The sequence below is a fragment of the Leopardus geoffroyi genome, chromosome B2 (assembly GCF_018350155.1).
Source record: "Leopardus geoffroyi isolate Oge1 chromosome B2, O.geoffroyi_Oge1_pat1.0, whole genome shotgun sequence".
Lineage (NCBI taxonomy): Eukaryota > Metazoa > Chordata > Mammalia > Carnivora > Felidae > Leopardus > Leopardus geoffroyi.
In genome coordinates this window covers 34087504-34108075 of record NC_059332.1, presented here as the reverse complement: position 1 = coordinate 34108075, position 20572 = coordinate 34087504, and the positions used below count along the sequence as shown (strand labels likewise).

The 20572-nt window shown below is 50.9% G+C and overlaps 1 protein-coding gene across 2 annotated transcripts; it reads right to left on the bottom strand.

The window, feature by feature from the left end:
- Positions 1-544: 544 nt before the first annotated feature.
- On the bottom strand, positions 545-19948 carry DEF6 (DEF6 guanine nucleotide exchange factor). 2 transcript variants are annotated; one of them, XM_045497999.1, is made up of 11 exons: positions 19848-19948; positions 9326-9466; positions 8518-8703; positions 6726-6962; positions 6490-6636; positions 4408-4516; positions 3924-4222; positions 2703-2869; positions 2391-2589; positions 1320-1410; positions 545-1138 (listed from the first exon to the last, which is right to left on the bottom strand). In XM_045497999.1, exons 1-11 carry the CDS (start codon positions 19920-19922, stop codon positions 915-917), a joined length of 1875 nt encoding a protein of 624 aa, XP_045353955.1. In that variant the 5' UTR covers positions 19923-19948; the 3' UTR covers positions 545-914. The 2 variants fall into 2 exon arrangements, with proteins under 2 accessions (XP_045353955.1, XP_045353954.1); XM_045497998.1 differs by lacking the exon at positions 19848-19948 and adding an exon at positions 19268-19772.
- Between the last annotated feature and the right edge of the window lie 624 nt (positions 19949-20572).

The following is a 20572-nucleotide window of genomic DNA, read 5'->3' as shown; positions in this document are numbered from 1 at the left end:
GAGAGGAAAGGAGCATCTTAGATTCCCATATCTCTGCCTTGGGTGACAAGGTCAGTGAGTCAAATAATATGGGAAAAGAAGCAAGTTTGGAAGGCTTTGGGCAAGTTATCTGACCTCTCTGATCCTCAATTTCCCCACCTGTAAAATGCGAATAATAACATCCACCTCTCAGGGTTGCCATGAGAATTAAATAACAGTGAAGTTGTGGGGCATAGAATAGATGCTCAGTAAACACTTTTGGGTGATACTAATAATAGTCCTTGCTCATGTGCCAAGCACTTGATCCTCACACACATGTAACATGTTACATGTTACACACATGTAACAACCCTATAAGTTACATCTTATTATTATTCCTGTTTTACCAACACAGGAACTGAAACACTGTGAGGTGAACAAACTTGACCAAAGTCACCCAGTTGGTAAGTGGTAGAATGTACTTTCCTAGCCACTGCACTCCACTTCACTCCTGAGACTTATAACTGGACTTGAGGAAGGAAGAGAGGACGTGGCAGGAGAGACGGACGGCAGACCTGATCAAGGATTCACTCCAAGGGCAGTTTTTATTTAGAAATGTGCCTCTACAGCTTGGTGGCAGTCTGAGGGCACATGCTGCTGGCTTGCTTGCTTGTTTGGTCTCTTTTCCAGCCCAGGGCAGAGGGTCCTTGGGGTTAAGGCACAGGATCAAGTTCTCAAGGATCAACATCCCAGACAGCCTCAGTGGTCAGGGGTCTGGGGCTGGTGCCCAAAATAAACAAGGCTCCGTTCTGGACTGTTTCATGGTTAGAGGGCCTGGGCTCCTGGCACCAGGTCCTCAGCTCCCTCTTCTGCAGGGGTTGGCATCACCCACAGGCCAGCTGTGGCCAGGTTCTGGTGGGTATGAGGTTGGGGGGTGGGGAAGGGGATAGCAGAGGCTAATTTTCTGGCGATGGGTCCAGTTTATCTTCCTGGGGGGTGGAAGCCGAGATGGGAGCCTCATCCCCACCGTTGAGGGACTTCAGCTGCTCACTGCTGCTGGGTGAGGGGGTCCTGTTGCCCTGGGATCCCCAGCGGGTCAGGCGCTTTAAGGAGGAGTCACGGCGGGCAAGTGGAAGGGGCTGGAAGCCTGTGAAGGAGCTGCTGGTGGTGGGACGCTTGTCTGGCAGAGAAAAGGCAGCCGTGAGTAAGGAGAAAGATGCGTGCAAAGGGGACAGGTTGAAGGGCCTTGCCTCAGTCCCTGGGGTAAAGGAGAACCTCCTGACCTTTGAGTCAGGTATCCCTTTCTCCTTCCTTTCCCTCTCCCCACTCCAGAGAAAGCTCCAGGGTCTACCCCTTCTCACCTCCGGGCTCAATTGGATGCATGAGTCGGTTCATCTGAACATTCCAGTGTTTCACATTGGTGCTGGCCTGGCGCAGCTTCTTCTGGGCAGCCTGTGGGGGACAGGGCCAATGGGGAGTGGGTCAGAGACCCACTAAACAGACCATCCTAAACAGGGTGCCTTGACCTTTTCAGGTTTGCAGGCCCCTTAGAATCTGACAAAGGCTATTATTGATCACCTCCCCAGAAAAACTCACGCAGGTTCATAAAGAGTGAGATATGTGAACAGAGTTAGCTTCCAGTTTCAGGGGTCTCGTGGGTCCCCAAAGGGTCAAAAATAATCATAATTATGGTTTCCATTCATTAAGCAGCTAAGATGTGCAAAGCATATTTATTATTTTAGTTAACCTCCAGAGCAGAGGCGAACAACAAGGAAGGGCAAAAGAGGTTACGTGACTTGCCCAGGGACCGACGTTGACCACCGCACCACACCACCTCTGCAGGACCTAATGCAAAAGCTCTGCTCCACTGCTCACCCAGCCATTAGCAGTGGTTGTAGGGTGAGGGAACCACGGAGGAACTTTCCCTTTCCATGGTACATATTTCTGTGTTCAAATTTTTTACTATGACCATGTCGGCCAACAAAGCGAATAAAATGACATTAATAAGAACATTAAAAATTGTAAAAGAACAACAACGACGATGACGACGACATCAACCCCTCTTCCACGGAGATTAGAGCCAAGGTATGGGGACAGCAAGGGAGGGACTTGGAAGGGTATGAGAACATTTTGCGCAGATCAATAACCATGAAGCAAATAGCAGCTAATGTTCCCTCCGCACTTGCTACATGCTAAATACCACATATCCTCTCCTTTGGTCTTCATAACAATGCTGTTGCCGGTCCCCTTCCCCAGGTGAAGGACTTGAAACTCAGAAAGGTCAGGCAACCGGCCTGAGGTCACACAGCCAGGAAGGGTTTCAGGGTTTTGGGGTTTCAGGGAAGGCTCCGGATCCTGCGGGAAGGCTCCGGATCCTGCGGGTTCAGGCGCTCACCCCGCCGGCCTCCACCCTCTGCCACTGCGGGCCTCACCTCCACGTCCTCGTCGGCCCTCTGCCGGTTCTGCCGCACCTCCTCCAGCTGCTGCTGGGCTCGCTGCAGCGAGCGGCTCTGCAGCGCCATCTCCTGCTGCAGCTCTTGCTTCTCCTGCTGCGCCCGCTCGATGTAGCGCTCCTGCTCCTCTTTCAGCTGCAGCAGCTGCTTCAGCTTCTCCTCCTCCTCCTCCAGCAGTCTGCCGGGCGCACACTGTGTCGTCTCCACGGCCGAGGCACCTCGCGGGTGCCCCGCCAGCGGGACGCTGGGGAGTCAGGGAGGGGAACCAGGAGGGGTCCCGCTCAGTCCTACCTGGTCTGGGCTAGGCGCACAGCCTCCTCATCCCGCCGCGCTTTCACCTCCAGTTGCAGGGCCTCCTGAAGCCTCTGCTGCATCTCCTCCAGCTCTTGGATGCGCTGCCGCTGCCGGGCAGCCTCCTCCTTCTTCAGTTCCATCTCAGCTTGCATGGAGGCCCGGGCCTGCGCGGGGACACAGAGCCGCGTCCATGGGGGCACGGCGTGGGGCAGGGAAGGCCGCCGGTAGGCTGCCCTTTCCCCAGGGCTCCGCTAGGTTGGCCCAACTAGCTGTCTCCCGGTGAGGGTCGGGGGGGGGGGGCTCCTTCATGTTGGGGTTTCCTGATCTGACCCCTTTCCGGGAGCCTGACTAGGTCAGATAATGGTCAGTGAACAGAGGCTACATGGGGGAAAGGGGCTCGTCACCCCCTGCCTAGCACCAGCCTTAATAATCAGTATTATGTCCTATTAATATTAGGCATTATAACTATAATTAAGGCTAGTACTAGGCAGGGAGTGACTATAATTATAATAATTGTTGTAACAACTAAAGGTGTTCCTTCACTTGATCCTCACCATACCTCTAAGAGCACAGTTCTGTTAGCACCAACATGTCACTGATAAGTAAATGAGGCACAGAGAGGCTAACTTGCCTGAGATCACGAGGCTCCTAAGGGGCAGAGCTGGGATTGAATCCAGGTGTCTGTAACTCCAGTTCTAGATCTCTTAAATCCTATATCTAATTCACCTACATGCCTATCCGCCTCCACATTCGTCCCTCCTTCCTCCCATCCTGCGTTCCCCGAACTGGTTCCACTGTAAACTTAGATCAAGTGTAGTCCAACCTAGTCCAGCGTTGGTCCAAACTCATCCCCAACCGCCGTCTTTAGTTGCTCCTCTGTCCAAGCCCCGCCTCCAGCCAAGGCGTCCGAATTCTACACCTGTAGCACTCAGCTCCAGCCCCACCCCGTCTTCCATCTCCAGCCATCACTTGGATAGGTTCCTCCTGCACTCCCACCCCTTATCCCGCCCCTGGCACTGGCCCTGTCCCATACGCTTGTTTCATTCAGGTGCACGGGCTCCGTTCCAAGGCCCTCATTCCAAGCCCCGCCTCCACGCACCTCCTTCCCCAGCCAGTGGGCTCCGCCCCCGGCCCAGGCCCCGCCCCCGGCCTTCAGCTCTCTAGCCGGGTCTCCCAGCATCTCTCGGCCCGCTGTCCCCCGCCGGGTGCGGTCCCCACCTGCTCCGCCTCGCGCAATTGGCCCTCGAGGGTCTGCTGCAGCTCGCGGTGCTGGCTGCGGCGTCGCTCCTCCTCCTCCTGCAACAGGCGCTCGGCTTGCCGCTGCGCCTCCTGTAGCAACTCCAGCTCCTGCAGCTTCCGTTCCTTCTCCTCCTGCAGCTGCTGCAGCCGCAGCAGCTCCTCCTCCTTGGCTGCCCGGCGCCGCTCCCGCTGCTCCCGCTGCTCGCGCCGCTTCTGCTTCAGGTCCTTGTGCAACGACGTCTTCCCCTCCGCCTGCAGCCGGATCGCGGTCTGGATGGCTGCGGCGGGAGAGGGAGGGGGTCAGCAGAAGGCTAGCCGGGGGCAGCGGGGTCCTCGAGGTGGTCCACCTCCGGAAAGGGGCCTTAGGAGTTGCTCGAGTCAGTCTCCGGCCTCCCGCTGGACAGTGTTACCACCCCCTTTTCACTAAGGAGGCGACCCAAGCCAGCCGGCGGCGAGCACTCACCAGCTGTCCATTCCTGGCGCTGGCGTGTGTCTGAGGCGCTCATCTCGTACGTTCGGGAGGCTGTCTTCACACAGAACATGCAGCGCTTCCCCTCTCGGTCGGGCAGCACCTGGGAGAGGGCAATGGCCCCAGATACGCTGGCTTCACTGGGGTCAGGGCCACACCGGCCGCAGAGACGCTCCAGTTCCATCCCCTACCGGTCCTCGCTGACCATCCACCCTGGGCACCGCTCCTACTCTGCCAGGAGCCTGGATGGCTTGGCATGGGGGTTAGTAATGGGCGTACTGTGTCCCCATAACTCTTGTAGTCCCCCGCTCTTTGGAGGTAGGGCGGGGCCGTTTTCATCTTGGTATCTCTCCATGGGGCCTAGCATGTAGCCCATTACTGAGTGCTTATGCAGATCATTCTTGAACACCTCCTGTGACACGGTCCTCACTATCCAAATCATTCATTTTCACATAGCCCTGCCTGTTGAGAAAGTTCTCCACTCATTCATTCCACAGATATTTTGGAGTGTCTACTGCAGGCGGCTCATTGTTCTAGGCATTTAGGATACTGAGGTGGAGGTGTGCCTAACAGACCGAAATCCCTGCCTCCCCTAAGTCATATTCTAGCAGAAAATAACAGCTACCACATACTGAACTTCTTATGCTCTAGAGGCCGTAGTAGTGCTATATATGCATCATTTTTTTCACACCTCCCAAACAACCTTGCCAGGCAGGCATTTATTGGCTCCACTTTACAGAAAAAGAAACTGAGGCTCTCACAGGTCGTGGAGCGTGCCCAATTCACACTGCCTGTTAGTGGTGGGGCTCAGCTTTCTGTCCAGATCTATGCTCTGTCCTCAGTGACACCTGTTTTCTTACGTGACAAAAAATGGGCAGAGCCTAGGATGATTTTTAAAAATGTAAAACAACAAATGTTGATGAGGATGTAGACAGTGGAACCCACATACACTGCTGGTGAAAATGTAAGGTGGTATGGCTGCTATGGAAAACAATTTGGCTATTCCTTAAAAAGTTAAACAGCATTTCCATATGATCTCGCAATTCTACTCCTCAGTGTGTACCCGGAGAAGTGAAAACATATGCCTACCCAGAAACTTCTGTATGGATGTCCAAACCAGCATTATTCACAACAGCAAAAAGACGGAAACAACCCGTTGTCCATTAATGAATGAGTAGATAAACAAAATGTCTGTCTACACAATGGAACATTATTCAGCCATAAAAAGGAGTGAAGTTCTGATCCACACCACAGCATGGATGAACCTTGGAACATTATGCTGAGTAAAAGAAGCCAGTCACAAAGGGACAAATATTATATGATTCCATTCTACTCCAGGTACCTAGAACAGGCAAATTTATGGAGACAGAAAGTAGAAAAGAGGTTAGCAGGGGGTGGGGGAGGGGATGAGTTCTTTTTTAATGGGCAGAGAGTTTCTGTTTGGGATGATGAAAAAGCTTTGGAAATAGTGGTAATGATGACACAACATTGTGGATGTACTTAATGCTATGAACTGTACACTTAAATGGCAAATTTCATGATAGATGTGTCGTTTTTACTACAATTAAAAAAAAGTTTAATGTTTACTTACTTCTGAGAAAGAGTGAGACAAAGAGAGAGAGAGAGAAAACATGAATCGGAGAGGGGCAGAGAGAGAGGGAGACACGGAATCCGAAGCAGGCCCCAGGCTCTGAACTGTCATCACAGAGCCCGACTGGGGGCTTGAACCCACAAACCATGAGATCATGACCTAAGCAGAAATCAAGAGTCAGACATTCAACCGACTGACCCACCCAGATGCCCCTCCCCCCCCCCCCTTTTTACCACAATTTAAAGAATTGTTTTAAGCCACTAAAATAATAACGGGACAGAGCCAAGGGAGGGAAAGGAGAGGGATGTGGAGAAGGATGAGGGAGGTATAGAGTTGTCAATGGGAACGGAATTTGGGTGAAGGAGAAAAACTTTTCAAGAGGATTCCTAGAACATTTTGCTGTGTTGTGTGAGGCATAAGCCATCTCTTCTGAAACCGTTAGCAAAATTCACACCTGTGTTCTACCCCTTCACCGTCTCCCTCACCTCCACGCAGCACTGTGCGTCCAGTGGGATGGTACCCCTTTTCTCCTTGCACTCTTCACTCCCAAAATAGCAGAGGCAGCTGGGCTGCAGCTGGAACCAGCGTTCTGTCCAGTTCCTCCTCAGGTGCCCTCGCTTCCACAGGTAGCCCTGCCAGCCAGAGCAGAGTCAGAGGCCTTACCGGCACGCCCCATCCACCCCAGCTGGGGGTCCTCCTCCAGTTCCCAGCTTGGCCTGACCTGCTTCAGGACATCTTGGATGAGTTCCTGATAGACTTCATGGATGGCCATGCTGAGAGTGTCCCGCCCCACACCTCGAAGGCAGCGCCCCGAGTTGAAGAGCTCCAGGAACTGCCAGACGCTGAGCCCTCCGCTGGTCTGGGCTGCCTGGGCTTCCTGGGCCAGCAGCTCTTCCAGCTCACCCAAGCCCACCTCCAAGCTCATGCTGCTGAGCACCTTCTTCAGCAGGTATTCCACCTGGAGGAGAAGGAAAGCCTGGTGGCTGCAGCAGGCAGTGGTGCCTGCGACAATACCAGAGGGTGCCCCCTCTCGCTCCCCAGAGCCTAGACAGGGGTGACCAGATACAGGGAGTGGGGGACCAGAAGACTAAATGTTGGTGGAAACCAGGGTAGATTTGGGAGCCCCAACTCAATTCAGGCATCCCCTTCCCCTCCCCAACCTCCAGTCCCACGTCCCACTCCTTCATGCTTTAAATTAAGGGCAGGGTGAAGGCCGAGGGCTAGGGGCCAGGCAGAGGCAGCAAATCATAGAACACGTCAGAGGGGGTGCAAGGGCCCTGTCATCCAAAACCCTTACTTTGCAGATGACAACACTGAGGCCCAAAGGGGGAAGTGGCTTATTCTAAATCATACAGCAAGTTGGTGGCAGCAAGAACTCGATTCAGATCTCCTGAATCCCATCTGAGTCCTTATTCCAAGCCCAAGCTCCAACCCAGAGGATCCTTCCCTTATGGGAGGTTAAGGGGATTGGGGGTGGTGGTAAGCAGGGCAGGGACAGGAAACCTGCTACAGAGGAACAGGAAGTAGTGGTTGGGGTACATCCTGCTGCAGTTTGTTCATACATGTTGATCGCAGCAGCAAGCAGCCTTCTGGCCAATGAGGGGCCACCTTGCCCTGACAGGAGTCTGACAGGGGTGCTGAACCAGGTGTAGAGAGACACATGTCCCTTTCCTGCCCCAGCAGCTTCTTGGGAAACTCTCTTGCTCTGGACGCTCCTGGGTCTCAGCTGGGAGTGGGGGGGGGGTGTACCAGTTCAGGGATTAGATATTTCCCTCACCCTTCCCACAAACAGAAGCAAGGAGACAAATCTGAGTGCAGTTGGATGTGCCAGGACTTGTAAACATGAAGGATTCCTCCCCTCTACACCTTAAGACCTAAATTGACCCTGGCATCTTCATGGTCACCAAAAGGTCAGGAGAAGGCTGAACAGATTGGGGAGAGAGGTGGGAAGTGGGTTGGGGGGCACCTGAGTTGAGGCAGTAGAACCTCTACTCCCAGCATACCCTCTCTGGAGCCCTGATTTGGGTTGGCCCTGGCTCTTCCCAAATGACAGAAGACAGGAAGGGAAAAATCTAGAGCCAGAGCCAGATTTGGGTGCCCCACCCCCCTGGGGTAATTGGACAGCTATCCCAGGAAAGTCTCCCTTCCTCTCATATAGTACCCTTCTCAGACTGCTACGGTGCCTTAAATCCTGCCATTTGATCTTAAATGGTTTTCATTTTTAAAAGCCCAGTAAGGTATAAGCATTTACAGCTCTGTGTAAATAGAATCTACAGGTCATTTTCCTACTTTGAGGGTTAACAGAGGCTTGAAGTAAGTGTAGTTTTGGTTCTCCCTGGGGGACGGCACAATTACTCTGGTCCGGGCAATTCTAGCATCTGGGGACAGCTGGGGGCAGAGAGGCACCAGCATGGGAAGACCAAGAAGAAGGGGGTTGTGGGAAAGTTGCAGAGATGATTCATGGTTTTGCTGAGGCCTGGCCCCAGTGATTCTGGGGCTGCCATTACCCTCACCTCATCAGGAACCATGATCAGAGGGTACTTGTCCTCAGACAGGAAGTTGAAGAGGCACCAGAGGCGGAAGGCATCCTCATTGGAGAGCATGCTGTTCCCGTTGCTGTCCACCCGATAGTTCTTCTTGGCCGTCAGGGTCCAACACAGCTCATCAAAGTGCTCCTTAACGAAAGCCCCCTCCTCCACCTGCCACCAGGCCTGCATGTCAGCCCAAAGGCAGCCCCACACTTGCTCTACCACCAAACAAGCCTGCAGCTGCTTTCTTGGGGTCACCTACTCCCCCGCTCCGTACCCTGCCAAGTTGGGGCTCTAACTTGAGGAATCCCTGAGCTGCTTGCCAGGTAACTAGCTGATGCCACACCTCCCACACCAATCCACACCCACCCAAGTCCCCTGCCAACAGAGAAACACTAGCCCCTCAGCCCAGAGGAAAAAGAAGCGGAGGCCAAGGGAGGATGGACAATCAAGAAGAGAAGAGAGTGGCAGCTGGCAGGAGCAGGAGGCACAGCACTAGGGAGGCTGGAGAGCCTTCTGTAAAGGTTACAGCTGGAAATGGGGGGTGAGCCTAGGTAGGAATGGGGTGGAAGTGTGGAGGCTGAGGTGAGGGAGATTGAGGGTGAGTTAAGGGAAGCAGGGAGGGGGACAGGGGCCTGCAGTGTGAAAGAAGGAGCTGGGAGGGTAGGGATGGACAGTGGGGACAGAAGTGGGGGTTTATAGGTGGGAGGAGTTGGGGTGGCAGTGTATTGGGGTGCTGGCCAGACTGGGGAGTGGGGAGAGGTCAGAGGTGCCCCCTCAAGCTAGGCCCCACCTTGTCCAGGATGTACTTGTTGAGGTAAGGCATGTATCCTTGGCTGGACACGGGGCCATCGTCATCGTCCCGGAAGTGCTCCTCCAGAGCCACAGGGTCGTGGGGGATGTGCAGGACCGTGTACAGGTTGTGGGACAGCACCTGAGACAGAGTGGCAGTTTGCCTTCCTGTGCCCCAACCAAAACTGGGCCAGAGGACTGTTCCCACCTCCTGGCTTGTCCGCATTCCCATCCTGGCTAAGTCCTCTGCACACATGATGCAATTCAATCATAACTAAAACTTACGTATTTATATAGACAACGGAATACAATTCAGTCATAAAAAAGAAGGGAATCTTGCCATTTGCAACAACGTGGGTGGAACTTGAGGGCACTATGCTAAGTGAAATTAGAGAAAAATATATACCATATGATCTCACTTACATGTGGAATCTAAAAAACAAATAAACACCCCCTCCCCCGTAAGCTCACAGATACAGAAAGCAGACGTGGTTACCAGGGGCAGGGGGTAGGGAGGTAGGTGGAATGCATGAAGGGGGGTCAAAAGGTACAACTTCCAATTATAAAATAAGTTATGAGGATGTAAAGTATAACATGGAGACTGTAGTTAATAATACTGCATACATATTTGAAAGTTGCTAAGAGTGGATCTTAAAAATTCTCATTACAAGAAAAAAGTTGTAAAAAAAAAGAAAAGAAAAAAGTTGGGTAAGTATGTATGGTGACAGATGTTAACTAGACATTGCGGTGATCATTTCACAATATATACAAATATCACATCATTATGCTGTATACCTGAAACTAAGATGTTATATGACAATTCTACTTGAATAAAAAACAAACAAAAAAGAAACCTAAAACGTATACCCTTACTATGCACTAAGCACACTGAGTGAAGTACTTTACACATAATTCATTTAATCCCCATAACAACCGTTAATATCCCCATTTTACAGATGAGGTGAAAGAGCTGGGCTTCAAACCCACGCAGCCATGTTCTTAGCCACTTCGTTAGGTAGGGATGTCCTCTTTCTACAGACAAGGACACTGAGGCTCAAGGGATTCAATAACTTGCCCAAGGATTCACAGTAAGCAAGAGTCTGGGATTCAAATCCATCTCTGAAGATCCCAAAGCCCAGGTGCTTCCCAGGATGCTGGGCTATCTATCAGCAGGGAGGTGGCTGTCACACCAGGGCAGAAGCCTCAAATGTCTCATCATTTCCATCAAAGACTCAGTGTTCGGGCTGCAGTGTGCCTAGCTCCGGGAAAGGCAAGTGCAGTTCCAGTCACTGCCCTTCAAAGATGGAAGGGAGCTGGAAAGGGCTCAAAGAAGGGTCACGAAAAATGGTCTGTGACATGTGGAGGGAAAGGCCTAGAAGGGATAGTGGCCATGGTGGTGTGGAGGGGAAACGGGTTGGTTAACAAACCCATGATACAAGAACAAAGAAGTTGAAGTTTGAACAAAAGCAGGAAAAAATAAAACTGCCTCGGGTAGTTCTCTTATAGCACTTATCACAGTGGTAATGATGATAATGGTCATTATTGCACACCTACTATGTGGCAGCCACTGTATGAGGTGCTTTCTATACCCCATGTCTAAAATCCACAACTGCGATACACAGATATAATTATCCCCGTTTTTTAGATGAAGGTGCTCAGCCTTGGAGAAGTTGAGAGTAAGTGGCCGAGCTGAGGCTGGAACCAGGTGTGCCTCCCTATTAAAATACTGACCCTGAGACTCTCTCCAGGTAGATGGTGAACTCTGGAGGCAATGTTTCTGTTCATTTCTACCACCCAGCCCCTATGTCCTCTTTTGCACACTGAAGGCAGTCAACAAATGCTGTGTTTAAGGGCTGTTTCCACCCACCAACAGTTAAGCTTAGGATCAGGTCCTGAGGCAGGAGCTGGCAACACCCCAGGGATGGTACCATGCCAAGTCTTCACTTCTTTATTCTCTTATGAGAGAAGATGGGACAAAGGATTGACACTTGCCCCCAGTATTCTGCTGGGCCTCAGGCTCGACTTAACAAAGAGGGAAGTTGGAAGACCCAGCAAGAGGGTGTTTCTGTTTTCCCTCATACCTCTCTGGGAAGCCATCCCTGACCCTCCCCCCCCCCCCCCCCAACCCTGGTTCCCGTGCTCTTCAAATCATCTCATGTGCCATATTTGGTTTTGCTTCTCTTGTTCTAGAGGACATCTTAAATTTCTTCCTGATGAACTCTGCCTTCTTCTCCCTTATTTGGTAATGGAGCCCTGATTTTTCTTTGAGAAGCACCTCTTCCCCATTCTCAATATCTGTGGTAATTGACAGCGTGCACCCTGACCCGACCTGGGACAGGGGGGTGGGCACATCAGAGTCACGGTGATTGGCTGAAGGAAAGGCACGTGACCAAACCTGGGCCAATAAAAATCAGCCCTACGATTTAGGCTTCCTCTAGTGGAAAGAGGTATACTTTGTTAAGCTGTTAGAAGGTAGACACCTCCACCCTCTACCCCTCAGTTTCATTGTCAGTAAAACAATGGGATAGTAACTGTCACCTGGAGAGGCTGTGAGGCTGGAAAGGATTATGGAGAGTGCCAGAGTTAGGTCTGCACAGAGCTAATGTTAATTCTCTTTCTGCGTAGAAAGTGCAATTAAAAATTTTTTTTTTTCAACGTTTATTTATTTTTGAGAGACAGAGACAGAGCACGAGCAGGGGAGGGGCAGAGAGAGAGGGAGACACAGAATCCGAAACAGGCTCCATGCTGTCAGCATAGCGCCTGGCGCCAGGCTCGAACAAGGCAGTGATGAGAACTGGACCTGAGCCGAAGTTGGACGCTTAACCAACTGAGCCACCCAGGTGCCCCCAAAGTGCAATTTTTTAACCTCACATATGGACATAGATCTTGACTGATATCAGGTACTGAAGAGACTATGAAGAAATGGGGATTTGAATGCTCTACTGCTGAGGTGTGAATTAATCTCTCTGGAGGGCAAGAACCTATCAAACTTAAAATTGGGCATGACCCCCAAATTTCTAATCATCTAACCTATAGATGCTCAAGGGAACAGAGCTACATGTACAAGAATGTTCACTGAAGCACTGTTTATAATATGAGGAATTGGAGACAGCTGGGCTTCTTCAGTAGGGGGACAGGTACACCGTGTCATGGACCTATGTGTGGTTGGAAAGATTTTACCTCTGACACTTGTGTGCTTATGGGCAAGTGGTTTAACATCTCTAAGACCGTATCTCCTCTGTGAGAATAATAAGGGGGCCTACTCCAAAAGGTTTCTTAGGGGCGCCTGGGTGCCCTCAGTCAGTTAAGCATCCTACTCAAGTCATGCTCAGGTCATGATCTCACAGTTCGTGAGATGGAGCCCCCACTCCCTGCTGAGTGTGGAGCCTGCTTGGGACTCTCTCTCTCCCCTGCTCTCTGCCCCTCCCCCACTTGTGCTCTGTCTCTCTCAAAAAATAAGCAAACAAATAAATAAATAAATAAATAAACATTAAAAAAATTCCCAGAGGTGCCTGGGTAACTAAGTTGGTTAAATGTCTGACTCTTGGTTTTGACTCAGGTCATGATCTCACAGTTTGGTGGGTTCCAGCCCCGCATTGCGCTCTGCGATGGCAGCGTGGAGCCTGCTTTGGATTCTCTGTCTCCCTCTCTCTCTATCCCTCCTGCACTTGCACTATCTCTCTCAAAATAAATTAACAAACATAAATAAATAAATAAGTAAATAAATAAATAAATAAATTTCCAAAGGGTTTTTCTTTTTTTTTTTTTTTTTTTTAGAATGAAGAGGTCAGCATAGCACCTGGTAGGGAGCTCATTGTTTAATAAAAGTTGTGTGCTATTTTTATTATTATGCTTTTATGAACACACATGGAAAGATATGCATAATATACTGGTTGGTGAAAAAAAGCAAGCTGTAGAGTGGAATGTTTGTAAAATAAATGTGTGCAAAGATTAGGTTGAACCATAGCAAATTGCAGTTTTAATAGGTTGAAACAATAAAATGTCAGCAATTTCATACGGCCCAACCTAATGTGTTTATTTGTATATAGGAAAAATCTAGAAGACTCAGCAGACTGTTAACAGCTATCACCCCACCATCCTTCCCCAGGGAGGGGAGGAACTTTCATCATATTTAACACTACGTTTGTCTTTGAATTTTTTTTAAACCAGTAACATGTTTTACTTGAATAAATTTCATCTTCTCTAAAATTATATTCTTCTACACTCTGAATTCTTTTTTTAACCAAGAGGATTTGTTTTTATGACAAACATTTAAAGCCACAGAGATAAAAAAACAAAGAGTGCCATTAACCACTAATGCACCCTGTTATTAAGTTGGTCTATAATGACATTTATTTGCTATTCCCTTTTTGTGCGAGCATTTCTGGGTGTTCTACATTCCTTGAGGGCAGCAAGGACTCTAAGCTCAGGCCTGATTCCAGAGTTCAGTACCATGTCCCCCACAAGATAAATGTTTTTGTCTGACTCAAGTCTAACTTACATGCTCCAATGGTTTCCCATTTTTCTCAGAGTAAAATTCCAAGTCCTTCCAGAGGCCTCAGGCCCCATATGACCTGGCCTCCTGCACCTTCTCTGACTTCATTCCTCTTGCTCACTACTCTGCCAGGCACACATTTGCCTCAGGGCCTTTGTACTTGCCATGCCTTCAGCCTGGAACATCCTTCTTCCAGGTGCAGGCATGGCACATAGTCTCTTCTCCTTCCGGTCTTTAACTTAGACGTCACCTTCTCAAGACCACCTTATTTAAATCTATAACCCCATCCCCTCTACCCCAACCCCCCGCTCTCCATCCCCATTTCTGCTTTATTTACTCTCATGTCATGTATCATCTTCCATCACGTGATACATTTTTACTTATTTTATCATCTGTATTTTCTGACTAGGATGGTAGCACCACCATGGGGGGATTTTTGTCTGTTTTATTCACTGCTGTATCATGGGTCTGGCACATAAGAAACTCAGTAAATATCTGTTGAATGAAATTAAATGCTTCATGGGAAGAAGTGTGAGAAATACAAAGTCAGGCAGACATGTACTGAATCTCTCTGAGCAAATTAACCTCACTGGGACTTAATTTTTGTATCTCTAAAAACAGCATTCAAAGAGATGCTGTGCAAACCCCCTTCCCAGCTCCGGATAGAACCTGCCACACGGCAGTACAGTTATTTGAGCTGTTCCTCACTGTGGTTCATTCGTCCACACTGTCCTCTAAGACATACCTTCCTCACCTGTACCTTTTGCCAGTGGAATCTGAGGGGCCTGGGACAGAGGCTCCAATCCCTGTGAGCCGTCAGGTGTCGGGACCAGAAGCAATTAAGGCTCCAGACACTCAGGGCTCAGGGCTTCTCCCCCAGAGAGCTCGGTAGACCTCAGACTGCCAGGCTTCCTGTGCCTGGGTGCTGGTTGGGGCTAGAGGTGGTGAGAGGGTGTGACCAGGGGAGGGTCAGGCTGGAAAGGAAATGGCAGGGGCGGAGGCCAGAATGCGCAGGAGCTCACTGGGCTGATTTCAATCAATCCTCAGCCCTGGAGGCAGGGACTCTCATTATCCTCCTTTTACAGATGAGGAAATCAAGGCTCAGAGAGGTTAAGCATCTTGCTGGAAGTCTGCCTCTAAAGCCCTACTCTTGATCTCTCTGCTACATTAGCTCTGGCTGAGCATCAGAATCACCTGGGGAGCTGGTGAAACTGAAATATGGTGGGGCCCGCCCAGACTTACTGACTCAGAGTTTCCAGGGGTGGGGTCCAGGTGCCTGTAGTTTTCACAAGCTGCCATTCAGGCTCCCTCACAGAGGACTCTCACAGTCTCACCCCCAACCCAGGCAACCTCTGACCTCTGAGCTGACAGCAACTGACCTTTGAGAGGTTTCATTTACTTACTGTTTCCTGTGGAGGCATGTGGGGAAATGGTTCTCCTCTAGGGGCTTGTGAGTTCCCTAAAAAATCAAGTGTGGGGATGGGGCAGGTGCCAGGGCCCATGGTCTTGCGGTTCCCAGACTTCGCTCGGGAACTCAGATATGAGGGGTTTGGGAACCCGTAAGGAGCACCAACTAATGGCTGCAAAGACAGTAAATAATCTCTCTTTCCTATACGGCCTATCGTTTTTTTTTTTGTTTTTTTTTTTTTTTTTTAATTTTTTTTTTTTCAACGTTTATTTATTTTTGGGACAGAGAGAGACAGAGCATGAACGGGGGAGGGGCAGAGAGAGAGGGAGACACAGAATTGGAAACAGGCTCCAGGCTCTGAGCCATCAGCCCAGAGCCTGACGCGGGGCTCGAACTCACGGATCGCGAGATCGTGACCTGGCTGAAGTCGGACGCTTAACCGACTGCGCCACCCAGGCGCCCCGGCCTATCGTTTTTTAAGTGTATCTCGGTGTCAGGAGATACTTTTAAATTATATAGATCCTTTAAAGAGTTACAACCAGCAGATAATAAAGTATAACTACTATCAGGAGGGAGGAGCCCTGGGGATTTCAAAAAGGTGAGACTCTCTGAATGAGTTGTGCGCCTGCTGAGAGCAAGAAAGGGCTAGAAGGGGCTGAGGGCAGGCACCAAAGAAAGAGGCTCAGAAAAGGGAAAAGAGAGGCTGCATCAAGGATCAATTTCACCTACTTGATGTACTTTGTCAAAATTTATTTAGAAAAAAACCCCTTTTTATCTTAGTAATCTAGCTGGATAGCTTGGAGATCCCCAGTTCAACCCACTGGCTTTACAGATGAGAAACTAGAAATTCAGAGATGGGCAGTCACTTGCCCAAGGTCACCTAGCTGGGAAGGAGTTTAGAAGTCCAGGCCTATGTGGCTCTGAGTCAAGTGTTCTGCACACCACGAAATCATCCTCCCTCTGCCCACCATCCTAGGCTGGGGAGACCAGCAGTAGGTAGGGGTCAGAACAAAAAAGCTGAAGATCGCAGCCAGCAGATTCCTGGACTGGAGTTGTTCTTAACCTCCCCTCCACAGAGGAGAAGGCTGCTGTCCCTCTCCTGAGGCACAGCCTGAAGCTCAGGAGCCTGAAAGACCTAAAAAAGTCAAGTGGGGGGGGGGGGTGCCTGGATGGCTCAGTCAGTTAAGCGTCTGACTTCAGCTCAGGTCATGATCTCACGGTTCGTGAGTTCGAGCCCCACGTCAGGCTCTGTGCTGACAGCTCAGAGCCTGGAGCCTGCTTCAGATTCTCTTTCTCCCTCTCTCTCTGCCCCTCCCCTGCTCATGCTCTGTCTCTCTCTGTCTCAAAAATAAATAAAACATTAAATAATAATAATAATAAAAAGCCCAGTGGGTAAGGCCCCAGCTCTTGCCTGTCAAGGGGAAGGGGTAGGCCTGCTGCCTCCTGAGATATCATCGAGCCAGAGACTTTCTGCTCCATCCACATCCCCAGTCTCAGGCCCCTCACCCCCAATTCTCAGCTAATCCCCCACTAGGCTCAGAACCAAGGCTGCTCCCCTAGGGAAGAGGAGTCCTCAACTCCTGGCAAATTTTGTGCTCAATCTAAATCCATCCTGGGCAGCAGTGCCATTCATATTGGCTAACTGTACTTTCCTCAACTGGACAAAGGCCATTGTACTTTCTACAAGAATTCGGAGAGAGGAAGACTCATCTACTCTGTCCTCCAAGTCTTCTCTTCTCCAGAGAAAACAATGCTGACTCCTTGGGTAATTCTCAGAGGGCTTGCTGACAGCCAGTGGCAGCCCTTCTCCCAACACGTCAGGGAAGTGGTGACTGTCACAGACAGGCACAGCTTGCTGGGCTGGTTCAGTTCTCTGGCCTGGTCCCAACTGAGGACCCCAAGGCCAGGGACAGTGTTGGTGAGGATAGATTAATCCCAAGATCTTTTCCCTTCTCTCCCAAGTCTTTTCAGGGGTGGGGTTGGCCCCACTGGTATACCTCTCATCTGCTTCTTCCTCTGGCTTCTGACCACTTCTCTATTGCTCCTTTGCCTTTCCGGCATCCCCACCCCCAACACTATCACTACTTCCTCCTCTTCCAGTATCCACCACTATGGTCTTGGGAAAGAACTGCCTTCCCTATCTTTCTCGTGTGTGACATGGGCCTTACCACTTCTGCCCCACCCACCACCTGGCCCAAGACTCCTACCACTAGCACAGATGCTCAGAGTGGACGCATTTTCTGTTGAGTGGGGGAGAAATCTACCTTTGATCCTATGTGGCCAAAGCTGCTGGCAGTGGGCTCAGTTTGAGCTGTGAAGGGATACAGACAGTGGACAGTTCAAGTATGTAAGCTCCTAATATAACCTTCCCTGAAAATACCCAACCAGTGGGGGTGAGGTGTGGGCATCGATCCAGTTGGGAGGCCAAGAAAAGAAGGTTAAGGTAGAAAGCCTTACTGGCTGATAGCCAGGAAAAGGGGACCCACCTGAGGGCTGTACCTTCCATAGATAGCCTGGAGAGGTTATAGGAGCTATAGGTAATAGAGAGGCAGAAAATGGTATCTTGGAGACAACAAACTATGGAGGTTGGGATTATTTCTATAAAATATTACTGAGAGTGGGAGGTGGATGCAGGGCACGGGTTTTTGCAGGGATGGATTTTGGATGATCTACTTTTCTTCTGTCTGTACTGAAGCCCCTGCTAGATGACATGATCTGCAATAAAATGATTTAAATAGAATGTAAGGAAGAACCTGCCTGTTGAGGAATCCTCCCAGATGATCAAAGGTGGTAACGGACTATCTTTCCTGGGGGTGCCAAGAATCATTTTTTGGATGCTCGTAAGTCTGGCTAAGGGGTAGATTATGGGATAGGACCAGTTTGGCACATCCAAGTTTATTGCATTGAAATTCAGCAAAGTAGGAGGTTGGATTGGGGGTGGGGCATAGTGCCTATCCTGCCCCACTCATCTCTCCCAGGTTTCCAGGCACCTCCTACCTTAATCATTAAGAATGGAGGTTTCCTTGAGGCTACATTCCACCTTTGGGGGTGCCCAGATCGGACACCAGAAATTTAGGGCCTAGCTTCACGCCAGGCACATAGTTGCTCAGTACACATGTGAATTGAATGAATGGTCCCTTAAGAGAGGTCACAGAGAGCCGAGGCTTACCCTGTTCCTATCTCCCAGTGTTCCCTGGTTTCAGTGGCCTAGGGCCTTGCTTCTTCCCCACTAACTAGGGTGGAGAAGGCCACACTAAGCTAGGACTAGAGGAAGGAAGGAAACTTTTTGATCACCTAGGAATTGTCTAGGACCAAATACTGAACCGTACATAGGACAATCACTGATGGAGCTCTTCCTGGGCTCAGATTCCACCCCCTCCCTGCCTGAGGTCCCAAGGCCAAAGGGAACAGTTTCCCAACCTGGTGTGTGGGAGGAGGGGAGGATGAGCTGGGCAGCAGCAGAACAGGGTCTTGGTCCTTGCCCCTTCCCAGTGCTGTTGCACCTGGGAGACAAGAGTTCAGAGGAGCTGTTCTCTGCCAAAGATGACCAAGTCAGCCTGGTTTGGAACTGGGAGAGGCTCTTTAAGCCACTCTCTCAGCTCTGGGAGGAAGTGACTGACAAGTACTAGCTAACTGTCTCTCTTCAAAACCAGGAGGAAGCAGCAGGAAGGAGTAGGGTGCATGCCCAAGCTTCACTCTGGGGAGACGTGTGCTCAACACACGGAGTATGGGATGTCGCCTGGCCTGTTGGCCTTCAAAACCTAATGATGCCACCTCCACCCTCCCAAGAGTTGGGGGGGGGGGGCGCAGGGCTCTGGGCAAAAGCTCTGCACGTACTTCCCTGGGGCCTCAGAACGTGGGCAGCAGGATCTACCAGGCTATGTTGTCCTGCTTACCCAGTACTGTCTCCCCTCCCCAGGCCTGGGCCTCTGGATGGCTGAGTGCCCGGGGAGCAGCACAGCGTTCATGCCTGGCTCCTGGGCTGCAGGGGCTGATGAGGCATGTCTGCCGGCCTCCCCTGGGCCCCGGGTGCCCCTCACCTTGAGCTGGGACTTGGAGACCTTGCCGCTCTTCTCCACGTCCAGTGCGGTAAAAGCGTACCAGATGGACTTAAGCAGCTCCTTGCGCAGGGCCATTGCTGAGGTGCCCGCCCGGCCCGGGGGCGGCTCTGACACCGAGATCCGGTTTCAGGAAATGCAAACGGCTGCAGAGACCGCAGAGGGGCCATGGCGCGGAGCAAGAGCTCCACCTGCCTGCTTGCATGGGGCTCCCCGTGCTGGCAGGAACCAGCCTGTTGCTCTTGCAGTGCTCAGTGGCCCCACTCTCTGTGTGGGACCTCAGCACCAGACCCTGGAAGGCCAGAGCCCTGGTTCTGTTCAGTGCAGCTCCCTAGGCGTGAGGCCCTTTAGAAGCCTCCTCAGCCCCACAACCTTCTGGGGCTTCCTGTGCTCCCAGAGGCAGCTTGCTGAGGGGAAAAAGCAAGTCCACCCCCCTGACTTTAGAAGGGTGGCATTAGGGGATATCCTGTCTCAATTCCACACTTACCAGACAGGAGGCCTTGGATGAATTACTTAACCTCCTTGAGCAGTTTCCTCATAGTAAAGCAGTAAAAATACCCACCTCACAGAGTTGTAAAGTCTGGGGATGGATGTGAGGCAGAGCAGGCCCTGGATAAAGCACATCTTTTAGGGCCATCTAACATTGTGGTGGTGGGGCTCCTCCCAGGCGGAAGAAAACAAAGGCAACAACACAAAGTTGGCGGAGGAATTGGGCCAGGGCACCTCTCCAGGTCAGGCGGACTTGGCACGTGACTTGTTGCCTCCCCATCCTCTACGCTTAGGCTCTCAAAGGCCTCAGCTCAGAGCACTGCCCACTCTGGGGCCCACTGGCCTTGAAGACCGCAGCATTTCTGAAGCACATGGGGGTGAGCCTTGTGTGTGGGGGGGACGGCTTCAAGGCTACTGGTGGCAGGAGGCTTGGGATTCAGGGCCCTCCACATCAATGCCTCCCTTTCTTTAGATCCAATGCCTGTGAGGGCTGGGACATGCTCCCTCCAAGAACAGCAATCATGGATGTTGAAGAAGTCTGCTCAGATAACTGAGACACCCCTCTTCCTGGGGGCGTGCCTCTGCTTCCAAAAAGCCGGTAACAAGAGTAAAAGGAAACTTGCTAGACGTCCCAGGAGAGGATGATTCCTGGGCTGGGGGAGAGGGTTCCATTCTCAAGTGGCAGGAAGGGACTTGGGCACATCTATCACTGTGGAGAGAGGAAAAGAGGCACCCCCAGTCCCTGCAATGCTCCCATGTAGGAGAGTCAAACCCAAAAAGTTCTTTCCATCAGAGCTC

Bases quoted from the DNA above. Each gene is read 5' to 3' on its own strand.
- DEF6 (XM_045497998.1), bottom strand. From the start codon at position 19,363: ATGGCCCTGCGCAAGGAGCTGCTTAAGTCCATCTGGTACGCTTTTACC. The intron at 4,517-6,489 runs GTGAGGGAGACG...GCCCTCTCCCAG, and splicing joins ACGCACAGTGCTGCGTGGAG to GTGCTGCCCGACCGAGAGGG. The intron at 2,590-2,702 runs GTAGGACTGAGC...TGCGCCCGGCAG, and splicing joins GTGCGCCTAGCCCAGACCAG to ACTGCTGGAGGAGGAGGAGG.